At 33.0% G+C, this 27,336-nt stretch overlaps 1 protein-coding gene across 4 annotated transcripts in view; it reads right to left on the reverse strand.

The window, feature by feature from the left end:
- LOC122533932 (pyrokinin-1 receptor-like) overlaps positions 1 to 27,336 on the reverse strand; it is a 42,692-nt gene that overhangs the window by 12,207 nt on the left and 3,149 nt on the right. The window contains exons 1-3 of one of the 4 annotated variants that reach the window (XM_043664109.1): positions 26,324 to 26,631; positions 15,101 to 17,409; positions 10,348 to 10,754 (exon numbers count right to left, since the gene is read on the reverse strand). In XM_043664109.1, the coding sequence (XP_043520044.1) occupies positions 10,348 to 10,754; positions 15,101 to 15,564 (871 nt within the window). In that variant the 5' untranslated portion in view covers positions 15,565 to 17,409; positions 26,324 to 26,631. Of the gene's footprint in view, positions 1 to 10,347; positions 10,755 to 15,100; positions 19,609 to 26,323; positions 26,632 to 27,336 lie in introns of those variants that run through there. The other 3 variants (XM_043664108.1, XM_043664107.1, XM_043664110.1) reach the window with 3 other exon arrangements.

Consider the following 27,336-nt stretch of genomic DNA (forward strand, 5'->3'; position numbering starts at 1 on the left):
GCAAATGTTAAAAATATTGAATTTCGAAACCAAAGTTATTCTTGAATCTTGTAAAATTATTTTCTAGAATTTGCAAATATTAAAAATATTAAATTTCGAAGCCAAAGTTATTCTTGAAGCTTGGAATCTTGTAAAATTATTTTCTAGAATTTGCAAATATATTTGCACATATATTTTATAGAATTTGAATATACATTTTATAGAATTTGAAAATTAGAATTAGAATTTGCATATGTATTTTATAGAATTTGAAAATATCGACGTTTCAAAGCCGAAACTATACTTGGAAGCTTATAAAATTACCTTTCAAGATTCGCAAAGATCTTCAAAGTTACAAAACTCTAACAAAATCCCTTTTTCTTTTCACAATTCGTAGGGAACAAAAAACACTGATAAAAAGTAACGAAAAGACTGGCGAGATTCAATGTATCAAGATTAACTCGGCTGTAAATTTAAGATTATATAAACACACTTTCGCAATACTTTCACACACTAAATAACGAAAATAAATAATAAATAAATAGTAATAAATTTATTCACACGCCGCCGAATTCCCTTAACTTTCTAAAATTTATCGCCTAATATCTTTTCGTCAAAAACAACAATAAGCAACGAAAAACGTGCGATCCGTGCGATCCGTGCGATCCGTGCGATTCAAGATTTGTGAACAAACACGAATGGGAAAGGAAGAGAAATCTCTGATAAGTCGGCTATTCAAATTTACGAGTACACCAGGGGACTGCTTATCTCCATCCACTGGCGTCCACCGCCATTGAATGAAGAGATAAACCCCGTTTAAAAATTCCGGCCGTAATATGCACGCGAGATAGATTTTCACATGTCACGCGGATGAAAAGATGAAATATTGTCACAAAATACCGGTCTCTCGGGCCGGAAGCGCCGTGTCCACCTCCGGATATCGAGTATTTCTTTTTTTCAATCCGACGATATTTAGATGCTATCTGCTTCATCGTGATTTATTTATTTATTTATTTATTTTTTTCTCGTTCGTAAGCGACTCGTCTCTGATTAATTTTCATACCAATTGAATAACGCGTCCGTGGCAAAAGTTTTTCGTTGCTTTTCTTCTTCCTCTGCCGAGTTACAAACAGTTAAACTTTGATGAAGATAGCTGCGAGGCCAGCGAAGAGGCTGGACGTTATTTACCGTGAAAAGTTTGGAACGCGTTACGTACCTTGAAGAAGATTTTTTTCTTCGCGCGAAGGGGCCAATCTCGTCTGATCATTAAATTTCTGGTTACCTTAATCATTTCTGGTCTCTGTGTTGCACAGTTAAATGAAACTGCAACGCTGTATACCGTAACGTTCGATTAGATCAATTCTTTTCACTGGGAGATCCACTTGGAAATTAATTAATTTTCGACGAAGTTAATAATTAATCGAGCTTCTACTTCTCACGATACTGAGTTTCTACGCCACTAAATAAATTTAGGGATAAAGATATTCTTCCTCTCTGGGAAATTTTCCAAAGTTAAACTGTGGACTTTGTACAAAATTTCTCTCGCAACTGAATCGTTCAATTCGTCAATTTCAAGGTTTCCCCTTTACAATGAACTTTCTAAAATTTGTTCTACCACGTTTTTCATCGTGTCGTAGGACCACTTTCTACGTAGAAGGGAATTTTTAATTATTTTTTTTCACTTTCGAGCCGTATCGCAGTGGCAATAGCTCGCATGCAAACAAACCAAACTGTAATGGAGCGTGAAAGGGTAAAGTTAATTTCGCGGCAACAATGTTTACGGCCGTATTTTGGCAACGTCCGTTTGTATACGATTCCACAAGGTTGCGCTAGAATACGATCTATTTCCTGATCGATCTGCTTACAGAAACCATGCTCCCCCAAGCCTCGCCTCTGTGTCTCACGAACACCGCAACTGCCAATACCATATATATATCCCTTTCTTAATTCCATTTGCGCAATTTGGAATCCAACATTCAGATAGTACGAAATGGAACTCCCACGTGGTCAAAGATAGAAGTAAATTTCGCCTATTTTTCTTTCTTTCTTTCTTCCTTTTTTAGGAAAAATTACACAATCCCGAGCGACGTGACGCACAAAGTTTAACAAGGCATAAATGCGAATCTTTCTTGACGATATGTTTCAGAGATTTCAAAGTTTTGTTAACGAAACGTTAAGAGCGTTTCTTAAGAACTGGAGACAGATTTCTGGCAGATGTTCGTGATAAATAATTCATTCGCTGCGAGACTCGAAAATATTTGTATCTTCTCGGAGGAGAGGAAAGAAAAATTGCAAAATTAAACGGAGAAACTAAATAAACAGAAAATTCAGAAATTTATAGAATAGCTGAGCTACTCGACTGAAAAGGAAATTTCAAATTGAATATATTACGACGACGTTATCGATATCTGCGTCTGCAGATATGCCAACGGAGAGGCATATTTTAATCTTTCATTTCGTTTCACTGATTTTAAAAGAAAAAAAAAAAGACTTTTTTAGAGTCTTATCATAAAGTTTATAACACTTTATAAACGTTAGTATATTATAATTATCGTTTCGTTACATTTGTATCTTTTCATTTTGTCATATTCAATGTTTCACTAATTCAATGCAATTTAACTATGATTTATTAATCAATTCAATGAGAAAGAATTTTCTATTAATCTATTAATAAAAAAAAAGAAAAATTAAATAGATGTACCAATAAATAAAATAAAAATCTGTACCGATAAATTAAAAAGATGTGCCGGTAGATAAATAAAAATCTGCTGGCCAATGAAACAAAGCATTCCGATAAAAGACGTTCGAATAAAGATTCCCGATGAATATTGTCCATATAATGGCTTAATCAGAAGTCGCTTGGCGTCGTAAATTAAACGTAACTCGTTCGCGATGTGTCGACGACTGCTCGTTCATCGATTGTACAGGGGCCACACCTCGTAAATCTGCGAGCAAGTATAAACAAGACGATTTTCGCATTGCGCGAGTATACAAAGGAAGTGATTTGCGATTGAAATCGCCGAAAGGGGGGGAGAGACCGTATCTGTCTGACTTTGACAGTCGATGCTACGTATATATATATAATATTATGTAATATAATATAATATAATATAAAATAATATAAAATAATATAAAATAAAATAAAATAATATAATATAATATAATATAATATAATATAATATAATATAATATAAAATAATATAATATAAAATAATATAAAATAAAATAATGTAATATAATATAATATAATATAAAATAATATAAAATAATATAATATAAATATAATATAATATAACATAACATAATATAATGTAATATAATATATATAAATATATATATAATATAATATAATATAATATATATACGTATATATATCATATAACATAATATAATATATATATACATATATATATGTGTGTGTGTGTGTGTATAGTTATATATATGTGTAGATATATATATATATATATATATAGGAAGCTGGAGAAACAATTGGAGAGAAGATTAAACGAGATAAAGGGCGGATAGGTTCCAAGAGGGTACTAAAGTGCCATTTAACGGTCTGTCTGCGGTCTGTTTTCGGACACTGGGGCTCATATTTCACAAGTTCGAGGCGTTGGTAATTGATTGTGGAGATCTGGAGCTGGAGAAACTCGAGACCACTTCCAGTTTACATTTACAGAGAGACTGTAGTCGAGCAAAAATTAATTTTCAAAGTGATTAAACCTGTCTCGTTGCAAGGAAAGGAAAGGAACATGTTTCAAGCAAATTTAACGAATTGAAGATACCGTCGTAATTTTTTTTAAAATTGCCAACTGCGTGATTCCTCGAATAATTTTGTAATTTCGAAGAGGTGGTGTTGCTCGAGGTTTTATATAAAAAGAAGAAGGTGGTTGGTTCTACCTTGAAAATGAAATATAAAGTAACTCGAAAATTTCATCCTTCTTGCGAAGTATTACTACAATATTGAATAAATTTGCAAACTTGAAATCATCGAGGTCGTACGTTTTGACGGGAGTAACGAATGACGTCGTTAGGAAACTACGTTCCCGCCGAGCTAGATTCTTCTGTCATCTACAAATGGCGTACAAGCCGCGAAAAATTGAACAGCAGAACTTCGTACATTCGAACTTCTATTCTTTAAGAAAAAGAAATAAATATATCTATATTAAAAAGATTTAAGAATTCTTTAAGAAAAAGAAATAAATATATCTATAAATATATATTTATGCGTATATTCTAATATTCTATATATGCGCATATGATATTCACTTTGTTTAGAAAATATATAATATATAATTAACACATTTACTGTTAATGTTTGATATAATATATAATATATACTATATTATTAATTAATTAATTACATATTATAATTTAACATAATATATATAATATATTTACTTTATCAACACATATACAAATATTTACTTTATCAATAAAATATATAATTTAGAAAATATGTAAGAGGTAATAAATTCAATGGAAGACAAAATAAATGAGCGTTGACAATCTTATTATTCATTGAAATGTAAGATATAAATGTAAAATTGTGTTATATTCTTTATACTCAGAAGTAATATTTTATATTTTGTATTTTATATTTATATTTTTATATTTTATATTTATATTTTATATTTTATATTTTATATTGTATATTTTATATATTATATTTTATATTTATATTTTATATTTTATATTTTATATTGTATATTTTATATATTATATTTTATATTTATATTTTATATTTTATATTTTATATTGTATATTTTATATATTATATTTTATATTTATATTTTATATTTTATATTTTATATTTTATATTTTCATTCAATTGCCCCTGTCAGACGTGATTCTGTTTCTCGAGAATTTCTTTTATGAATATTTACGCGACCAATTTCAACGTCGATGTAAAATCATCCACGGTAAATGGAGTTTAACGGGCACAGCAATACAACTTGTTTCATTTTCTTTCCCTCTTTGTTTTTTTAATAACACCCGACGCGTAATTTATTCTATTTTATTCTCTCAGAATATTTTTAAAAATGCAACAACGACAGACGTCTCGAGTCGCAAAAATATTTCTTCTTGCTCAATAATGTTCGACGTGCGAAATTTATCAATGATACAAAATTTTATTGAAACGTCGTTTTATTATTATATATAACGAATTATTTTCGTAACTTGCCCAATTTGAAAAATTAACCATAATTTAACCGAAACTCGGTCAAGTCATAGACAAAAGATTGGTTCGACGAATTCGATCGAATTTATGTGTTCTTTCTCATTTCGAGGGTCGCGGATCGATCCGTTCTCATTTCGACATGTACACGATAAAACAAGAGGGTGATAGCAATATATTCCCATAAACTAATCGAAAACCACGAGAGATCGTACGATTTTACGAGGCCACGGCATTTTCGAGGGCCTTCTGTGTACGCGCAGCCGAAAAAGTGTCTTGAGGTGGCCAGATGGCCAGAACCAATAGCCATTGGAGTTATGATTATCGATTCAATCATTGGTACTTGTTCCTGATCGTTAGTCGAACGAGTTATCTCCTGCTCCTTCATTCCTCTGAATGCGAATTGTCGAGGAAACAAGCCTGAATTTTATGTATTTGAAGGGCTCGAGCGTGCAAGAATGTTAGAAAGGCAGCCGTGATATATAAAAATATGTAAAATACGCAGAGCTACTCATAAAATTTGGAAATGCACGAGTGCATGGAAGATATGAAAAAAACTTGTAATATTTAGTTTAGTAGTTATTATAATATAATTATAATTATACAGTTACTCTGTATAATTATAATTATTAGTTTAGTAGTTATTGTAATATTTAGTTTAGCAGTTATTATAATATAATTACAATTATACAGAGTAACTTGTAATATTTAGTTTAGTAGTTATTATAATATAATTATAATTGTATATAATTAGAATATAATATAGTATATATACTATATTGCAATATAATTATTACATAATTTTATAATATTAATATTTATAGTAGTTACAACATTCATAACAGAATAGTTGTAGCATTTACTTTAACGAGAGAAATTTCTAATGAAATTCGTAATATTTAAAAGTTAACAGTACCAATAAAATTTAAAAATGCACAGGAACTATATCTGCAAAGCAAATGTTTAGTAGATGAAACAAATGCTTTTTCGAACATGCAAGCACAAACGTAATAAATATCCACCAAAGATAAGGATGCCTGATGGGTTTCAAATACAATAAGAAATCAATGGAAGGAATCTGTTCGGAATTTAATAAACGAAGAAAAGAGGTATTCGATAAGAATACGCGGAGGAGATAATACGCGATAAAAGAAAAAGAAAAAAAAAAAAAAAAAAACTGGGATCCTGATGGGAATTCTAGCAAGAATCTAACGACAACTACGACAGGAATTATCGAAAATTCGAGGTCCCCTGCAAAACCTCACTGACAGCGAGATAGAAAATGTATGTCCATTGTGGATGAAAACTGTGGAAGACCAGAGGAGGGACTTGATAAAATTTCATTTCAAACTCGAACATTTCAAAGAAAGAGAACTATTACGGTAACCTGATAAAGAATCAATAGAACCTAAATTCTCTGAGAACTTGATCTCCCTCGAGTGGATACGATATCGGCGTATAAAATATCCTTTCTCCCATCCAGATTTGAACTCTCACGGTGTAAATAACACGAGTAAAAAATGACTCATTATTTCCGCGTGATATTTTATTCGTTGGGATTTGTCATCTGCAACAACCGAAGAAGAATGTACATCCGGCGAGAAAGAAGAAGCGTGGAAGAAAATAAACACAATCGAGTATTGAGAATCGTTGAAAGAAGTCGTTCCTCCTCTATTCTCGTCGATTAATTTTGCGAATTTATTACTCTCACGAATAAGTCTCACCTCGTTCCAAAAATTATGATCACCTCGTTCACCTCAAATATTAAGGCACCTATTTTATGATAATGTGACAAGTGAATTATAGAATAAGATATAATGATGCATTTGATCTTCAATCAAATATAATATATTGATATTATTAAACGATATATGATAATATTAATTATATTATAGTCATATTAATATTATATTATATTATATTATATTATAATTATATTTATATTATATTATATTATATTATATTATATTATATTATATTATATTATATTATAATTATATTATATTATATTATATTATATTATATTATATTATAATTATATTTATATTATATTATATTATATTATAATTAAATTAATATTAACTAATTATTTAATCTTCAATATATTTAATGCTTACTTTTAGACTAGAAACAAATCAATTACATTAAAATAATTATTACTCGTTATTTTTAATTTTAAACCACAAATTTACTATTACTCATTATTTTTAATTAATGATTTTGAATTTATTACTGCTATCACTTGTTACTTTATTTACTACACTGCGACACTGTGTGTGAGTTAAAGATTTTTATCATTCCAATTTAACCGTTTCTAATATCAATTAAATCAAATTTACTTCGCGTTAAATATTTAAGACACAAGGCAAACGTCTCGTTCCAAAAAACACGATCCTAAATACAATATGTTGAGTCTCGATAAACACCGCGTCTCCATATTATTGTTCTGTTAATTTTATTCGAAAAGAAAATTCCGCCGTTTCGCCCCTTTTTCTTTCTTCGTTTCGGTTAAATCTCTCGTCGAGCGGGGCAATAATCGCGACAACGACGAATCGAGACACACAACAAGAAAGCGTCGTTCGGGCGTGATAAATTCCTCGCCTCGGCCAAAATCATCTCGCCTTCTGCTCGTAAAAGAATTTATCACCGACGACACTATTTTTACGACGCCGTAAAACCTGCGAATCCTGTCTCGCCGTCGGACGGATTAAGTCTTCCCTTCTTAGTTAAGTTGGACCAAAAACAAACAAGCGGAACAACCGTTTCGAAACTATCCAGGCGAATCTTGGCTACCTACTGTTCCCTTCTTTTCTTCGTTAATCGATTTCGTTTGGACTTAAATGCTCCTTCAAATCGGTTTCTCAGCCAGTTTTTCGTCGATTTACGAGACGTTTATCGTTGACTGATATTGAAAATTAATTCGGATAACATTTATTTTTTTTTTTCTTTACTGTATGATATAGTAATATTGTTGACAACAAAAGCTGGTTTCGCGTTTGTTTGTTTCTTTTTTTTTTTTTTTGAGATTTATTAATACAATGTGGTTGAATTTAGAGTGTTTGATTGATGCAGAGACGTTTAAGAGATTAATCTACGACGCTTGCAAAGTTATTACTGATCTATTTGGATTCTCGAAAATTTTAAATGAAATTCTATCAAGATGTATTATAGATTAATATTAAACGCCTATAAAAATATATTCAGAGAAACATCGTAATTTATATTCTATTTTCTACACAAAGTATCTGCAATGCTTCTCGCAGAAAATTTACAGACCATCGATGTTTATCTAAATTTGTAAAAGTTCTGGTTTTAGAACGACACGAGCAAGGGACACAGAATACGGAGGACGATTCTAAAAATAAATCTCTGATTAGTGAGCCTCGGATAAAGAATGCAGAACAATTCCGAAAATAAGCCTGTAATCTTCTGGATAAAGAATTGGGAGTTACAAAAATAGAGACCTGCGATATCTGCGAACTCTGAATAAAGAAATCTGAACAAAGAATACAGAAGGCTCCACAACATCTGCGACATTTGTGGATTTCGAATAGAACGAAAGAATTCCAGTATTTTTAATTTAATTTGCGACCTGTGGATTCGGAATAAATACTGAAGAATTTTCCAAGAACGAATCACCAACATTTTCAACTTGCAAATCTCAAACAAATGAATACAGAAAAATGCTTAGAACCGTAATCCACGATGCACGATATTTAAATTACAATTAATACGATTTTTAAAATTGTAATTAATATTAACCCTTTGCACCCGACTGTTTCTTTCGAGGGGACATCTTAAATCTAGCCAACAGCTTGAACTTCCTCTTTTTTATAATTTAAACAGACATCTAGTGTGAAAACTATAATAACGACGTAAGAAGAACAAAAGACGGTTCTTTGAGTCAATTGACGCTCAATAATTCACATAAACTTCTTACGAAAGTTCAGAAACATAACGGAGGATATGATCTTTCCAGAGATTGAAACTGTGTCATTAACTCTTATCATATTGCATTATGCTTGTTCTAGCAAACTCGCAATGCACGTCGATGATTGCTTTTAAATTTAAACGATATATCACATGTTAGAAAGATGCAATCAACGAAATTTGAATGATCATTTCCAACGCTGCGTCATTTTATTTGAAACGAAAATATTTATTCGTAAATATAAATTGCTATGCAGGTAGACGATACAAAAGAAGCTTGTCGAGGGCATATTCTATGTCTGAGGTGCGTGTTTTTTCTAACTTTGTTAGGAAATTTTTTGCAAAGAAGCTATTATACCTTTTGCAGTCAAATTGACAAAGTTTATTTGTATGTGTTTCAACGACGTTTTAAAATTTTTTGAGACAAGAAAAGTTAAAATTAGCGGCACTGCATACTCTCAAACGCTAGTCGCTTTTAAAAAAGGTCGTCTCGCGGTTGTCCATTCCGGCCATTCTGCTTGTCGGAAATAAAAAAAAAAACCGTGAATGTCCAAAACAAAAGAGAAAAGTCGGTAATTAAAAAAGTGGCGATACTTTGAAGTTCGACTATCGATTTTTGCATGTTTTTCGTTAAACTTCAGAAGCTTAAAAAAAATATGAAAAGTAAAATTTTTTGGTTGATTCTGGCAGGGGCTATAGTCACACATGTACTAAACGGGTGCTTTAAAATTTTGAGTCAATTTCTCAAGTAGATTTTGAGATATCATGGACACCGTTCTGAAAACCATAGGTTCCCAAGAAAATGCCTTTAAAAGTTTAGTATTGAGACCAGTTATAAAGAGATAATTCCAACACGTCGCTAAAGACCTCGTAGTCGATGCGGCTCTAAACTCCCATATAAAAAAAAAAGTTTAGTATTGCGGTAATAATGACGTTGGTCGTCGCATTCTTCGAACAACCATAACTTCGTCAATTTTAGAAGTACACACGTAAGATAATAACAGAGATTCATTTTTGAATCTCTACGTTCTCTAAGAATATGCGGAAAAAAAAAGAAACATCTACTTTTCTTCAAAAAGTTCACACCTCATCAGATAATATCTCCCTTAAATTAATATCACATCAATTCTTACTCTTCCAAAATAAAAAATTCCATCTCGCAAATCAAGAATAATAACGCGTCCCGTCACACGCGTCGCCAACAAAAAGAAAACGAAATTAATTTCATAGTTTAAAATTAAACAAAACGTTTCACTCACCCAGCATCCGAATGACGTTCCTCTGCGCGGCGCTCTTCCCTCTGCCGGTGTCGCAGTGATTCGGCCCAGCCGGCAGGTTCTTCCTCTTCACCGTCGCTGTCAACAGTCTGGACCGTCTCAGCTTGATGGCGATCAGTATGTAGAGGACGATGATGATGGTCATCGGCAGCACGAAGAACAGCATGGTGGATATCTCGAACGCGTGCTCGATCAGCGTCCATTTCATCGCGCATCGGGCGCTGTCGAGGATCGCCGAGCCGTTGCTATACTCGTAAACCACGCCGAACTGGATCGCCTGCGGCACCGCCAGGCACAGCGCCAGCAGCCAAATCACTATGACGAATTTCACCGCTCTGGACAGCTTCGACATTGTGTGCGAGATGAACGGATGACAGATCGCCACGTACCTGAAACAGAAGCGCGCGTCAGTCGACGATTTTTCTTCTTCTTCCTCTTCTTCTTCTTCTTCTTTTATAAATCTGTATTTTCCTTTTTTTCTGATTATAAAGTTGAGCAGTATTGTAAAATAGCGTTGCTTCCATTGGTTGTTTCTTTACGAGGTGTCAATGAGAAGATTCTCTTTTCACGAAGACTGACAAGAAGAATGGTGATTCTGGAAAATTAATTACGCGGCAAAGCGAAGCGATTTTTTGTTGGCATATCTCGCGACGAGGAAATTTCAACGAGAGCAACGTTGATTTTTAGGAGATTGATTGTACTAGAAAATGGATAATTTCTCCACTGTACATGTCTTATTTTTGCATAAAAATTGACCGACGTGACGAACTCCGCTCGAATTTTTTGTTCCAATTAAGCGAACATTTTACATTTTTGTTTCCCTTTATTTTCTTCTTTTCTCATTCATTTTTTCTTTTCTTTTTTTTTACTTTGCTTCCCCATTTCTATCTTTTTTTTTTTTATTTTCTTTGAAACCAACTGCACAAACGACACGCAAAAATGCACAAAGCTAATTTCTCGTGCTGTCTTTTATTAGATTCAGGGCTTGAAAACAATTCTGAAGGATCTGTATTCTTAATAACTATCACAAAGGACTGAAATTTCTGTTGTTTCAATTCCAAATTTTTATTCGGTTTCGATTGTGCGACGTTTCAACAATTTTCCCACTTTTTTATCTATTTCCGTTCCTTTAAAAAAAAAAAAAAGAAAAAGCTACATACGACGAAGTATAGTCAGAAAAGTCACAGGTAGAATAAGTGTACTTTCAGACACTCTCAAGTAGAATAAGTTTACAGTCAACCACCCACAAGTAGAATAAGTTCAGAGTCAAACACAGACCAGTAAAATAAGTTTTACACTGGTCAGACACTCACAAGTGTAGAGATCATGCAACGATTAAGTGATTTGACATGATCTTTTTTGTATCTAATTCTCTCCTTCGTCTACTAAACTAATCTTGACAAAACCATCTCCTTTCTTAACAATATCGTTTCAATTTCTCACTGGAGAGAGATACTCCACTGTTGCGTGTTCACTTGCAGAATTGAAAAATCAGATTTATTCCATTCCACGAACAAGTATTATTATAAATAAAATACACGTGATTTCGAAAATGTTTACACGCTGTTGATAATTTTCGACGACCGGGGGATCACCAACAACAGAGTAACACTGGAACCGCATGAAAAATGATTCTATCGCCGTTTAACCTAACGCTAAGTATCGATTTCTCTGTTAACGAGTGTCAAACGAGCATCTATCGGCCATTTTATCAGCAATTCCCGTCGTAATCGTTCGCCACTGGGTGGAATCAAGAATCGTAACGTTTATTTTTTTTTTTTCTTTTTTTCTCGAATGAGAAATACGAAATAAGAGAGAGCAGGTCACAGAGAGGCACGTTATTTGTTGTCAAATGGGAAGGGTTACTTCCAACGATTCTTGGGAATTTCTGCGGGACGACACAGTAATTGTACACTCCCTCGAAAGCTCGATGCTTTTAGTTGAAAATGCTTTGGTACGTCTAATAGTTGGCCTCGAAAACGGAGATCAAAGATTTTCAAGTTCCGGGACGGCATTTGGTAGAAACTTCGCGGTGAATTTGTAATCTTACAATTCCGCGAATCGTATCGTATTCTAACTTCAACATCTACCAATAATTTAAAATCGCGCTTCGCAATGACAAAATTTTCAAACATTTGGGTTTTATAATAAATTTAATTTTAATAAAAATGAATTTTAAAATATTGACTTTTTTTTAAAAATTTTATTTATATAATTAATATATACAAAATTATTATTTACTATTTTGATAAATTTTTAAATAAATATGAAATAATTTATGAAAAAACATTTTACGAAATTATATTTTCTAATATTATAATTTCATTTTCTATATTTAATTTAAAATTATTATTTAATAAAGTATCATTGTATATATTTATTTTAATGTATATATATTTAATAATATTATTAGTAAAATTTCAAGTAATTTCACGTTTTCCGCAAAATGGATCGAAATTGAAAATATCCAAGAAATAAAATATTAATCGATTCTTTTCGCTGGCTATTCCCCATTTATGAATCTTTATTACGATCTATTAAAAAAGGTGAAAATCGGTAATTTCGGAATAATATTGAATAATAAGAATAAGAGTTATTACGTTGAATAAAAGAATAAGAAATCTTTTAATTAAAAATTAATCAGTCGAGCTTGGAGGACAATTCAGTTCGCTAACCAGGTAAGAAAGGTCACGCGTTACAAGATGAATGTTTCAACTTTTGCTTATTGCAAAGAGAAGTTCATGTTAACGAAGTTGCAAATTCGATTGCAACAGTGCTTCCATTCAATTCGAATGGCTGTGACAAGTCCCAAGTCAACATCGACGTTTCGAGGTGAACACATCCTTAAACGCAATTATCTCGATCAATCACTCATTTCGAAGGAACGGTAAACAGAAGGAGAACACTGCGGTCGGTTCACGATGGCTGTTCCATCTTTCAAACTCTCTTTCGAAGACCATCACTCTTTGTCGATAATGTTCGAGAGACAAGTCTAACACCCGACGACGCAAAGAAATATTTTACGCATTCTTGTAAAATTTGAAGAATTACTTTCTTTCTTTTAACGCACCATGTTGGTCGAATGAAACAATATCGTGAGTTCTGTAAACGTTAATTCTTTCATATGCAAATATATTTCGATCATTGTTCGTCGATTGTAAATTGTTCAAAAAATATGAAGAGGACAAACTGATATAAAATTTTATCATTTCTATATTATCATCAAATATCGAGGCAAATTTTCGATAGGCAAATAGTTTTCGATCAAACGCAAGTGTTGGAAGGTTATTGATCTTTTAATCTTTCGGTGCAAAGACATTCAATTGAAATTGCTAATTTTATTTTTGCATGTGTGTGTATTCAAATAAATGGAATAATGTTATCAAGTATCTTCGAGTATCTTCCTGATCGAAAACTTTCTGCCATGGTATAGTATAAATAGTGTATCTATGTTTATATATATTTTTTAATAACAATTAAATATTTTCTTGATAATAAATATATTAGATATATATATATATATATATATATATATATATATATAAGATATGAATTGATTTCATATAAAATATTTCATTCGAATACCTATAAAATATTTCAACCTAAAAAAAAAAAAAAAAAAAAAAAAAAAAAAAAAAAAACAGAGGAAATGTTGCGTTAAAATTTAATTAATTAATTTAAAATTAAGGATATTGTGTAATTCAAGTTTATCAATCAATATATTACAAAGCACGTAATAATCGAATATATAATAGTAAAAAATAAAAATACGAATTAAAGAAAATATCATTTATGAAAGTGGGAGTAAACTATTCACTCACTAACATAATATTTACTCACTTATAAGAAATACAAACGCCAAGAAAGTCATAGAATGCGTGTATCAAAATATATGTAATAAATATAATAATAAAAAATATATATAAAATAAATATAAATAATGCAATATATATAACAAACATAAGTATATATAACAAATTTACAGAAACCAAATCAAACTGTATCAAACCAAATACTGTATCGCCAAACCAAAGATCCAAATATTGAATAATAGCAAATACTAAACAATACCAAATACTAAAGATCCAAATATTAAACAATACCAAATACTAAAGATCTAAACATTAAACAATATCAAATCTAAAAATCTAAATATTAAACAATATCATATACTAAACATCCAAATATTAAACAATACCAAATACTAAAGATCCAAATATTAAACAATACCAAATACTAAAGATCCATATAATAAACCATACCAAATACTAAAGATCCAAATATTAAACAATACCAAAGATCCAAATACTAAACAATATCAAATACTAAAGATCCATATATTAAACAATACCAAGTACCAAAGATCCAAATATTAAATCAAATACTAAAAATCTAAATATTAAACAATACCAAATACTAAAGATCCATATAATAAACCATACCAAATACTAAAGATTCATATAATAAACCATACCAAATACTAAAGATCCAAATATTAAACAATACCAAATACTAAACAATACCAAGTACCAGAGATCCAAATACTAAACAATATCAAATACTAAAGATCCATATATTAAACAATACCAAGTACCAAAGATTCAAATATTAAACAATACCAAACACTAACAATACCAAAAAGATCCAAATACTAAATTCTGCCGCCAAAAAAGATCTAACGACAACTCGACTCGCTCGTTTCGAATCACCGGATGAACGGAAATTATTTACAAACCTTTCGACGGTGAAGGCGGTGATGGTGAGTACCGTGGCGTTTGCGGACGTCTCCGCGGCGAAGCTCTGAATAATGCAGAACGCCTCGCCGAACACGTACGGGAAATGGGACCAGATGTAGTACATCTCCGGCGGCAGGCCGGATATCAGCAGCAGTAAATCAGAAACGGCCAGGCTGAACAGATAGTAGTTGGTCGCCGTGTGCATCGACTTGTTACGCGCGATCACCACGCACGTGGAGACGTTGCCCACCAGGCCAGTGAGAAAGATCACCGCGTAGATCACCGTGATCGGCAAAACGATGTACAAAGGGTCACGCCTGGTCGACGAGTCCTCCTGCTGCAGGAACGCGACGATAGGATTCGTGTAATTCTCCCATATGACGTCAGACGCCAGTGAATCCCCACGACTTCCGCTCAACCTCATGCCAACTCCCGAATCGATCGACTCGTTCGACGAGATCATCTTCCTTCACGATCGATCACGCAGCCGCGTAACGACCCGACTGACTAGTTCAGAAGTGTTTTTTAACGTTAGCGATAAGTATTTGCATATGTTTTTTCTCTTCTGCTTCTTTAAACAAGCTTCTCTTTTCTTTCAGACAGCGACGACGTTTCGCTTGTGATGTGTTACATTTCGCGAAGGAAACTTCGAGTTCTGATAATATTTACGGTCCTCTGCTTTCGACAAGTCTTCGACAACGATGACGACAGTATTTCTTTCCGCCTGATGTATTTGGACTTTACACGTTTCGTAAAATTTCGTAAAATTTACGTTTTACTACAGTTCCCAGCAGTTTGGAACTAATCTCAACGTCAACGATGTCTCTACACATTTTGCGGGGAAAAAAATCCAGTTCGGAGTCAACCTCGATACCCTCGATTCACTTTATCAGACAAATCTTCAACGGCACTTCCAATTTTACGAAAAAAGGAAAATTCCTACCGTTCAAATCCGAGCCATCCTCGCTGACTGCAATCCACGGAAGAAGGGAATCTTTTGCGAAAAATTTCCAGTTCGACTTTCAAAACTCGGAGGATTTTCGCGGTCCGCCGGTGAGAATGTGAACGAAAGGTTCAACGACCGCCATTTTTCGGTAGCTGGCGAGGACAAAGGCGAACGCCTTTAAGCGTCCCTCGGCGACGATTAAGTCAATTCCCAGCAATTTACGAGGTCGAGGGCGAGCCAAGACCGCTCGATCAGACACGTCTTCGTGTCCCCGTTATTGATCCACGTATCAAGCGATCATCGAGCAATGCTTCACCTCCTTTTCCCTCCATTTAAACTCGCCAGCTCGTAGCAGTTGCCTTTAAAAATTCTCGTGGACGTACCCAAGGGCAAAAAAAAAAAAACACGTTTATTGGTCGTTTATTCGTCCAGTTTGAAAGCGTTTGAATCGATTCGACGGTTCGAAAATAGATTCGATGCTGGATCGGGACATGGCTGGCCACTGTGTGGATCTTCACGGGCGAATGGAATATGTCGTTGGTCTCGAGCACGGACGTATTAATAGAAAATCGTCAACCCTGCGCGAAGATCCACGTGTCGTCACGGTGAGAGGCCATTTTCGCGCGGCACTTCCGGCTCGAGGTGTTCGTACAGCTGGATCTGTCGATCTCGCGATAATTTTTGACAGGTCAGTGCTCGACGTGACTTATTTGCTTCTGTTTCAATTTAAAAATAGTATCTTCAGTTTCGACTTTTCGGAATTTTCACGCATTTGGTTCCAATCCTGAACTTGGACGACACGTTTTTCGATTCTCGTCGTAAATTTTTTTCAACAATCTTCGTCAGTTTCGATTCTTGCAAATTTCCACGATTCCTCGAGTCAAACTTCGGCGATTTGTTTTCTAATTCTCGTCGTAAGTTCTTTTTAATCACTTTTACTTTTATTAAGTTTAATTTACTCTGTTCAGTCTCAATCCCTGCGAATTTTCACGTATTTCGTTCCTCGTATCATCAACGTTCGTGTCGAATCAATTCTAATCTTCAACTTCTTCGACGACTCGTTTTCCAATTCTTGTCGTAAATTTTTTTTAACAATCTTCGTCAGTTTCGATCTTTGCAAATTTCTACGACTCCTCCAGTCAAACTTGGGCGATTTGTTTTCTACTTCTCGTCGTAAGTTCTTTTTAATCTGACTTTTGACAGTCAGACGGAGCTTGATTTATTCGCTTCTAGTTTGATTTACTCTGTTCAGTCTCAATCCCTGCGAATTTTCACGTATTTGGTTCCTCGAATCATCAACGTTCTTCGATTCAATCTTCAACTCGTTTCCCTCGAATTCTCGCCGTGAAATTTGTTCAATCTCTGTATAATAAAATCTCTGTAAATTTCAATTTCAAAATCTCTTCTTCTTCAATTTCAAATTCCCCAAATTCTCTAAAATTCCCTCCGAATCTTTCCGTACGTTCGAATCTTACGGTTTTTAAATCACACTTGTTCGAATATCTGCCGACTGAAACATTCGAGAACGATGCGCCCCGCAGCAGGTGTTCGATTAATCGCGCGTTCACTTCAATCTAGAGATTCAACAGCCCATTCAGTTCGTTCGATCGATCGAATCGGAAAAACTGAATCGCGTCGGTGTAATTGAGTTCGATCCAGATCTGATTGTACGCGGATCGGTTAGTGTAATCGTTGCCCACGGATGTGCGTCGCAGTAGATTTCGATCCGCTGTTCTGTAAAATGATCGCTCGAATCTTGGTTGCACGTCATTAATATCACCGACGGCGATTAAACGCGAACGACACGCGCGTTTGATTATCCAACCAATTGTAAACGCACGCCTGAAAAATATTTGCACGTGTGAACGGTTTGCCTATTCTCATGAGTCCGACGCTATTAATGGAACTAGCATCGATCAACCCATTTACTTTGCGCGAGACAATTATTTTTAAACGATTAAAAGCGTCAATTTTTCTCTCCTCAGGATCGATTCGAAATTTCAACGACGATGCATAAATAACAAAGTTCGTCGATCTTTCGCCGAGTCGTTTGTCGATTCGTGCAAATTTTGTGTGATTTGTCTACGATTCGTTCTTTTTTTTTGTGTGTGTGTATGATTTTGATTAGTATGATGAATTGTAGTTCGTTACGAGGACGAATTAATATCAAGAGACTTTCAATTTCCAGACAGAATTTTGTGGCACAGAGTAATTTATGGTTGTTACGGTTGTTATGTTATAGTTTCTCGACTCATGTTGTCTAGACTGACGACGATCTTTCATCGAGCTTCTACCATAAATTTCAGAGATACTTTAACAATTTTTTCCCTTCGCCTGGAGAATCAATTTATCGTCTCAAATTTACGGTAGAATTAACATAAAGTCAATTAGTAATTATTTCCGCTGAAGTTCACTTTGCCCGATATATGCAGTAATAATTGCTGGTAATAAATTGTTTCCAAGTAGTCTGAGACTTTCTCGAAGCTTAACGATCTCGTCGTCTTAATAACCGCGCGACACTTCAAGTTCACGGTTCCTCCTTGAAAGATGATTAATTAACGTTCTTTTCTGTCGCTTCGTCTCCGTGAATTGGACAAGCGTGTCACTGAAGTCGAGTAGTAACACGGTTTTCGAACACTTCTCCAAGTAATTTAGTCAGCTCTTTCAATTAACCTTCCTATCGTGCATCCTCAATATTTTTCTTTTCTTTCTGTTTTAATCGTGTCCAGACTATTTTGCAGTACTGTTTTATTCTTTTAACCGTGAACTATTACGACTCTGTTCTACAACTGTTCTATTTTTCATTTTCATTCGGAGCAGTAATTCAATTCCTCGGGCATCGTCTTGGAAATTCTTTCCGAAGACGATTCATCAATCCCTCTATTCTCCAAGTTCTTCCTCCAACGTGTTCGTTCGAAGGACTTTTCTGATTGTTATTTGTTGGAGAGCCCGTGTGATTCGTATCTGTGCCTCGATGTTAATCTTTATCCCTTCTTCGCTCAACTTCTTCACTGATTAAAACCGGCTCAGGTAGAATTAAATCGAACACTCGGTTCGTTCGAGACTTTCTTCATCCTTGTCCCAAGGGAACATTTAATAACCCTCGCTAAACCCGAGTTTTCGTCTCACTTTTAAACAAATTGTTCACAACTGGTCGATCAAATTGTCCGTTTCCTCTTCGATGTTAGCTCTTCTTCTCTCTGGATGCCTTGTTCGAATTTACGTTTTAATACTTCAATTGTTATTTTGTCACGTTCAGCTAAAAGGTATTATCAATTTTTAATTAAATCGCACGCTTGTTATTGTAGGAATTATCTATTTCTTCTTTCCGCAAGAGACACTGAATGTACAATTTAAACTTCGCATCGTGAAACTTCTTTCCTGGGGAATCCTACTTGAGAATGAGTTCCTCCCTAGTTCTCAGCTAGATTCGACAACGAAAACAAACGCTACTCAGAATCAAATTATTCACTACCATCGAAGATACTTCGAATCCCGCACGATCAAGCCTCTTCTACTCACAACAAACCATTCCACTTCTTTTTCATTTCGCGTCGGTTCCTGAAGAATCAACGACAGAGCACTTGCTCAAATAATTTCGAAAGCACCTGCTCAAATAATCTCGAAGTAGCTCTTCAACTTCTGATTATCGCAAAATCAATCGAGGCGGATTTCACTTGATTAAAGTATTTCAATTTATCATTTCTATTACTGAACGAATTAGTAGTTGCTAATTTAATATTATTCAAAACGCTATTACTAAAAATATATCCCTATTTTTCTGTTTCGAACGAACAGAGTTGCGTTTCACCCACTCAGAAAAATCACGCAACGAGCCCTCTGCTTTTGTACAAATCTGCGTCTGCGTGTACTTTATATATTAATTTTTATATATATTAATATAGATTTATATATAATTTTCATATATATTAATATATATTGATTTATATATTAATTATAATTTTCATATGTATTAATATATATTGATTTATATATAATTTTTATATATATTAAAATATATTTAGTTATATATAATTTATATATAATTTTCATACATGTTAATACATATTTATTTATATATAATTTTCATATATATTAATAATATTGATTTATGTATAATTTTTATATATATTAAAATATATTTATTTATATATAATTTTTATATATACTAATACATATTTATTTATATATAATTTTCATATTAATATATAATTATTTATATATAATTTTCATATATATTAATATATATTAATTTATGTATAATCTTTATATACATTAAAATATATTTATTTATGTATAATTTTCATATATATTAATACATATTTATTTACATATAATTTTCATATATATTAATATATATATTGATTTATATATAATTTTTAATATATTAATTTTTACGAATTTCAAATTTCGCACGAAAATCCACGGTCCAATCCTACTAATGAGCACCGAATCAACTTCCACGCTCGAATTCTTCCTCTTGTTGATCAATTGGTTAACAATCGAACGAATGTTTGTCTCATGAGCGTGACTCGGTTTCACGCGGTTCGCAACAGGAACGCGTTGGTTCGAGCGTGGTTCGCTCGCGACTGACAATAAACATCCTTCAAATTATTGGAGCTTCTTCTAATCGTTGCTGGAACAGTGAATTGATTCGTCCATCTGGGTACACCATTTCGAGCGCGAAATCAGATTAGCGCGGAGCATACTGTCCGCCGAAAGGATGCTCGTCACGAAACCGTCGATTTATCACGAATTTTTCAGATTCGCTCGATTGATATTTAATGTTTTGTTCCAAAGTTATAATATTTACTGAGTCTTAAGGTATATTCAAGTAAAACAAAATGGGCAAAACAAATAAATAAAAAAGCGACGAATACGGATTTGGTCGCTCGTTATGGTCCGCAATCAGTTGCCAGCGCAAGTGGTTGAAGCTCGTTGTGAGCAAAAATGAGGAATAACATGTTCCGTTAATAACAAGCTAGCCTACTAACGAGTGAATAATTCAGTCGAAGATGAATTTATTAAAAGAAATTACTTGTGTAACAAAGTCTGAAGGATTTATTTATCTTGCATGGTCATCAAGTACTGAACTACAAAGTCTATTTCCACGCTCTAATTATTGTAACATTGGCTTCTGCAACTGATTTTGTTTTAAGATTAAACTGGAAAAGATATTGTTTTTCAGTTTTTTGTTTTTAAATTGACAATTTAGTAAATTATTCGTCAGATTTACACTATGTTTAACAATGAAATTAAATATTTAGAGTATTCTTTCTCTCAATGCAATCACTATATAATATTACTGCTACCTGTTTCATCGATCTGTCCGTGGTATAATTGTTGTCTTTGTCTTTAATTATACGTCAATTACGGTTAATCGAACAACGTGTCTGCTCTGTGACATTATTGCTCGACAAGAAATTGGTTCGAGTCTCAACGCGATAATATGTTTCAATTCAATGGCGCGAGAATTACTACCGAATTAACGGGACGACAGAAGCTTCTGTTCTTCTCTTCACACGGAATGCTTAATTTACATTTCGAAAGTTATTAATAAATTGTGCGAGTGAACACAATGTACTATAACTTGTAAGAATTTTCAATGAAATTATTGAAACTAAATTGAATTACTCGGCAATTTAATTGACAAAGTTCCAGAGCAAGTTTGTGTCTTAACGTGATTCGTCGATTACTGAAAACTGAATGTAAAACAATGAAAACGAGAATTGAAGTAACGAGCAGCAAGTGAAATTTCATTGATAATTAAATTAATATTTTATATTTATAATAAATTAATATTTTATATTTATAATATTTAAATTTATAAACGCAATTAGATTAAAAATAATGCAACAATACGAATAATGTTATAAGTAAATGAAATGTTGCAAATAATACGAAATAACAAGTGAGATACATGAAACACATAAATAATGTATATGAATAATGTACGAAAAATCACAAAGTGAAAAATCACATGATTAAATTAAACCCAAATTGATAATCAGTCCAACGAGGAATTTACAAAAAATTACAGAGTCCTGCCAAGTACTCTGCAATTAATCTCTTTCGATATCTCTCTTCGCTATCCTTCCTGTTCCTTCTCATCCGAGGTAACTTTACGCGATTAAAACAGAAGAAAAATTAACATCGATGGTATTCGTGGCATTGACGATAAAACGACGGAAGCCACGTATCCGGTTCTATCACGGTTTTACAAACGATATAAAATATTTATAGAAAATTTTAGTGCCTCGTATGCGTAGTGTGTGTGTGTGTGTGTGTGTGTGTGTGTCACGTACGAACACGGTTCATTCGGAATTGTAGAATTCACCATCGACGAACAATTTGAATTCACTCGTTCAGCAACTTTTGTGCGAAACAAACTGTCAACATTTTTTTTTTTTTTTTTCTTCTTTTTTTTCTTCCAAAAAGTGCTACATTTCTCGCTGCGTTTCACCGTTTCTTTCATTCTTGTTTGAAAAGCTGGGATTATTCACACGTTTTTCCCCTAAAAGGCGAATCGAGCGTGTGTTGCAGTTGGACGTGACGTCGCATGGAACCAAATTTTATTCATAAATCGCACACCTCTTGTGACGGAACTCTATAAAACCAATAAAATCAACAAAATTCTGTAAAATCTCTCTGTGGAAGAGTCGTTTGTAATTTTCGCGAAACTCTGTTCTCCCTTTCTTTCCTTTTTTTTTTTTTTTAGATGTTTTTCAAGCGCCTCTGACGCTTGAAAAACTAGGAGAGAAAATAGAATTCGACACGAAGGCGTGATAAAAGGAGCTATTTAGAAAACCATCAAAATTCCTTTCTGCTTAATTTGTTTGCGACGAGATTTAAGAATAGCGATTCTATAATTTCCCCGTATTTTTTTTTTGTACCGCAAGCATCCCACGGGCATTATTTACTCGGTCGATATTTTTCTACGAAAAAATAATCTCTTTCTTCAAAAAAAAAATAAACATACATTTCAATACGTCGTACGAAACACAAAATTAATAAGAGAAATAAAAGTTAATGGAAATAAATAATCCTTTACCTATTATTTCGTGCAACAGTCTGCAGAAATTTTATGAAAAATAATTCCATTCCCTTTAAAATACCAATAACGTTACGCAAAGTAGGAAATTAGTGTCAGAGATAAAAAAGAAGTTTTTCTTCGAACAGAACAGGTTATGCTTGATGCATAATTCATAAAAAATTATTCGCGAAATAATTTTTTGTAATGCATAATTTATAAAATAACTTTTTTTTTCTTGAAGACACTGAACGTTATAATACATTAATGTGAATACATTAATGTTAATGCGAGAGATAAGAATCAGGCCTTTTTTGAAAATCCGCAGTGAAACAAAATTATTGCTCCATGCATCGATCTGAAATAAATTATAAATGTACGACCACAATCACAAATGTAATGACATTACACCGAGTACGAGATTAGTTTCAGAGATGAAAATAAACGTTTAGTCCACAGAAATTTGATGGAAGATAAATCTACTCTCAATAATATCAAATATAATGGCGTTACGTCGGGCACAAGATTAGTTTCAGAGGCAAAAATAAAGTTTCTCGCGTCTTTCGAGTGAAACAAGTCATCATTAAATTATCCACCCATTGCTGAATGTTATAATCCGCAAAAATCTTTTTCTCGATAATATCAGCATAAAAATATAAAAATAAAATTTTCTTACATCCCTTTAAAGATAAAATTAAAAAAAAAAAAGAATTAAAAATAAAATAAAAATAAAATAAGCAAAGATCAAGTTTCCTTATATCGATCGATAGAAATAATTTAATGATTAATTAAATAAATAAAAATCAAGCTTCCTCACATCGATCGATAGAAGCAATTTAATTCCTAATACCTAATCCAATTCATTGAAATCTCGAAAGTATCGATCTACTGACAAAAGGCAAAGAATCAGAAAGCCACGTTGAGTCTCTTTGCTCGTTTGGCAAGGAACGTTGTTCCAACTGGAGGAACTGTTTCTCGTTTGGAACTGCGTGAGTATACAATCGTGACAGCATAATGGACACTCAGGAGGCTTTAAGAGAGGACCGTTTGCCTGGTCATCTAAGCGGAAAAAGAAAATAGCGGCAGTTGACGAGCTACTTCTACGAGTGGTGGCCGCTCGTTCGTAAAGTCAGCTGTATAAATTAGCCGACTGTTCCTCTCCGGCGAACGTAATCAAACCGAGTTTGGAAAACAGTTTGTTCACGACACTCGTACGAGACAATTATTGTCGGATTGAGATCAAACAGTCTGTTCATCCGTGGTATTCGCGTTTGTACGCTTCGACGTTTTATCGTGCAACTTCCACTCGGATACACTCTCGCGAAACGAACATGTGCGTACAGCTGACACCGAACGAAAGAACACGCTCTGTTCCGCGTTCTGTTTTTCTAGGTATGTAAATACGAAATCGAGCCTCGTTCGCGATATGGAGGATTCAGTGAATTAATAACTATCGAGCATTTCGACGAGGAACATTGAAAACGAAGGGTGAAGAACTGGCGAAAATCGCGATTCGAGGTTCCTTTTACCTCGAACTTTAGCGAAGAATTTCTGAACCATTCAAATTTCACGGTGAAAAGTTCGGACGGCGAAGAAATTCCCAAAATCCGGACGGATTCTCGAATGTAAAGAGAGAACTGGAGAACAGCTTCTGAATTTTAATTCCAATGAAAAATGGAGGAGTTTCTAAAATTTCGAATTCCCGAAATTCGATGAAAAACCGAAAAGCTAGGAAACCTCCGAAATACAAGAAATATTCAAGTTGTAACGGAGAATCGAAGAGAATACGGAGTTCCTCGAGATCGAATAGATTTCAGTGGCAAAAATCCGGAAAATTCTAAAAAGGGAGAAAAAAAGAAATCGCGACTGTCGCCAAAAATGTTTGAAGCGTCACAAATTTCATTCTACGCAGTAAAAAAAAAAAAGAAAAAAAACTGTGCATAGTGTCTCTGCTGCGCGTGACATTTTACGAGTCGACAAGCAAAACAATTTCCCGATAAAAATCGGCGATAAAATTTCCGAGAAGAGAAACAGAGAGAAATCATTAGATGGCTACTGTTTTCAGTGACCTGCTGCATTCGCGGGAAAACGCAGAGAGGCCTTCGAGTGTCTCGAGGCAGTTTCTTGCAAGTTACAAGACTTCAATTTTCCAGTTTCCAACGCGAAACAATTTCCAAGGATTCCGGGGGAGAGAAAAATTTCTTGCAACAAGTCGACACTCTCGTTATTCCGCATTTAATCGTGCAACTTGAATGTAAAAACGAGCTTCGATCTACGAAGAAATTCCCAAATGTCCTTGTCCTCTATATTTAATATTTAATTTCTATATTCTATATTTTTTTATATTATATTATATTTAATATATTTTTAATATTAATATAATAATAATACATTTAAATATATTTAATATTTAATTTCTATATTCTATATTTTATATTATATTATATTCAACATATTTTTAATATTAATATAATTATAATATATTTAATATTTAATTTCCATATTCTATATTTTATATTATGTTATATTCAATATATTTTTAATATTAATAATTATAATACATTTAAATATATTTAATATTTAATTTCTATATTCTATATTAATATAATTATAATATATTTAATATTTAATTTCCATATTCTATATTTTATATTACATTATATTCAATATATTTTTAATATTAATATAATTATAATATATTTAATATTTAATTTCTATATTCAATATTTTATATTTATTATATTATATTTAATAATATTTTTAATATTACCATAATTATAATATATTTAAATATATGTAATATTTTTTAATATATTTAATTTTAAAATTCAAGCTGATTATTGTTGCACATTCACCAGAGAGCCATACCATCGTGTTCGCGAAAAGAAAATTTCGCGAGGAAGAAATTCGACAGACACACACTCTGTGTGTGTGAAGAATGTCTCGAATATTTATTAACTTCCACATTTTCGTACGTTTGTTATCGAGTGAGGAGCTCTGTGCTTTGTTTCACAACTTGTCACCTTAACGCTCGAACTACCGGGCATGAAATTTCCATTAAAGTCAAAAATAATTAAAATGCAACAAAATGCACGAGCTTCGATTTATACACTCACGCGAAAAATCTCTAAAAAGCATGCTTTCGTTTCACATCTACGAAATTTCGAATAAAAATGACAAATGACAAATCGGTTTGACCACTTTGGTGATTCTAGTGTTAACAAACGGAAAATCGCGAATCTTCACCTATTTCCTAGTATTCACAACACTTTCGTCTTGTTTATAAGCAAGTGCAACCATTCGTTGTCTCTCACGGCACAAAATTGTTGCAAACGGCACGTCGCGCACTGAAAACGCGAGAGATTCGTCGGTGAACTCGAAACGAATCGCCTCTTCGTTTGGAAAATCGACGATGGCGAACGCGGTGAGATTTTCCTTTTTAATCGGCGAAAGAGAAAGACAGGTTCGCGAACGATTTTCACAGAGTGGCGTGTGTTTGGATGAATCGACCGATGCCCGCGAGAACCGAACGCGTTGTGAGCGCGCGGCGGCGATACTGAGAATTTGAAACAAGCATCGTTAGGCGGTCCTCACAACAAAACTCGCACCTGCGTCTTTCGTCCCCGACACTCGGCTGGCTCGATATCATCGCCATCGGCCACCGGTTAATTTTATTTCATGTCGAGGGGAAACATCATTATTTGATACGGGGCGAATCGTTTGTTTGTTATCTTATTGATCTGTCGGTTTCACATTAGAAATCGACGTTTCACGGTGATCAAGGATTCGTTGAGATCGTGCGATCTTTACGATTTGCGGCGAGTAATCTTGATATCGAAATTACTAGAAATTATCGTCGTATTGTATAAATTATATGTTATATAAATTATGATCATTATATATATATAATATAATAGTAATATAATATATATATTAATATAATATATATAATATACATATAATGTATGTATATATAAATGATGATCATTATAAATAATTATTTGTTCACATATTTATATATATATATATATATTGTATAATATTATTATTATTATATTATATATAATACAATAATAATATAATATAATGTAATACAATATAAAATATAATATAAATTATGATCATTATAAATAATTACTTGTTCACATAATAATTATTTATTTATGATCATAATTTATATATACGTATATATTATTACATATATATATATATATATATATATATATATATATATATATATATTGTATAATATTATATTA

This window comes from Frieseomelitta varia, unplaced genomic scaffold (genome assembly GCF_011392965.1).
Source record: "Frieseomelitta varia isolate USP_RPSP 00005682 unplaced genomic scaffold, Fvar_1.2 scaffold_562, whole genome shotgun sequence".
NCBI classification, from domain to species: domain Eukaryota; kingdom Metazoa; phylum Arthropoda; class Insecta; order Hymenoptera; family Apidae; genus Frieseomelitta; species Frieseomelitta varia.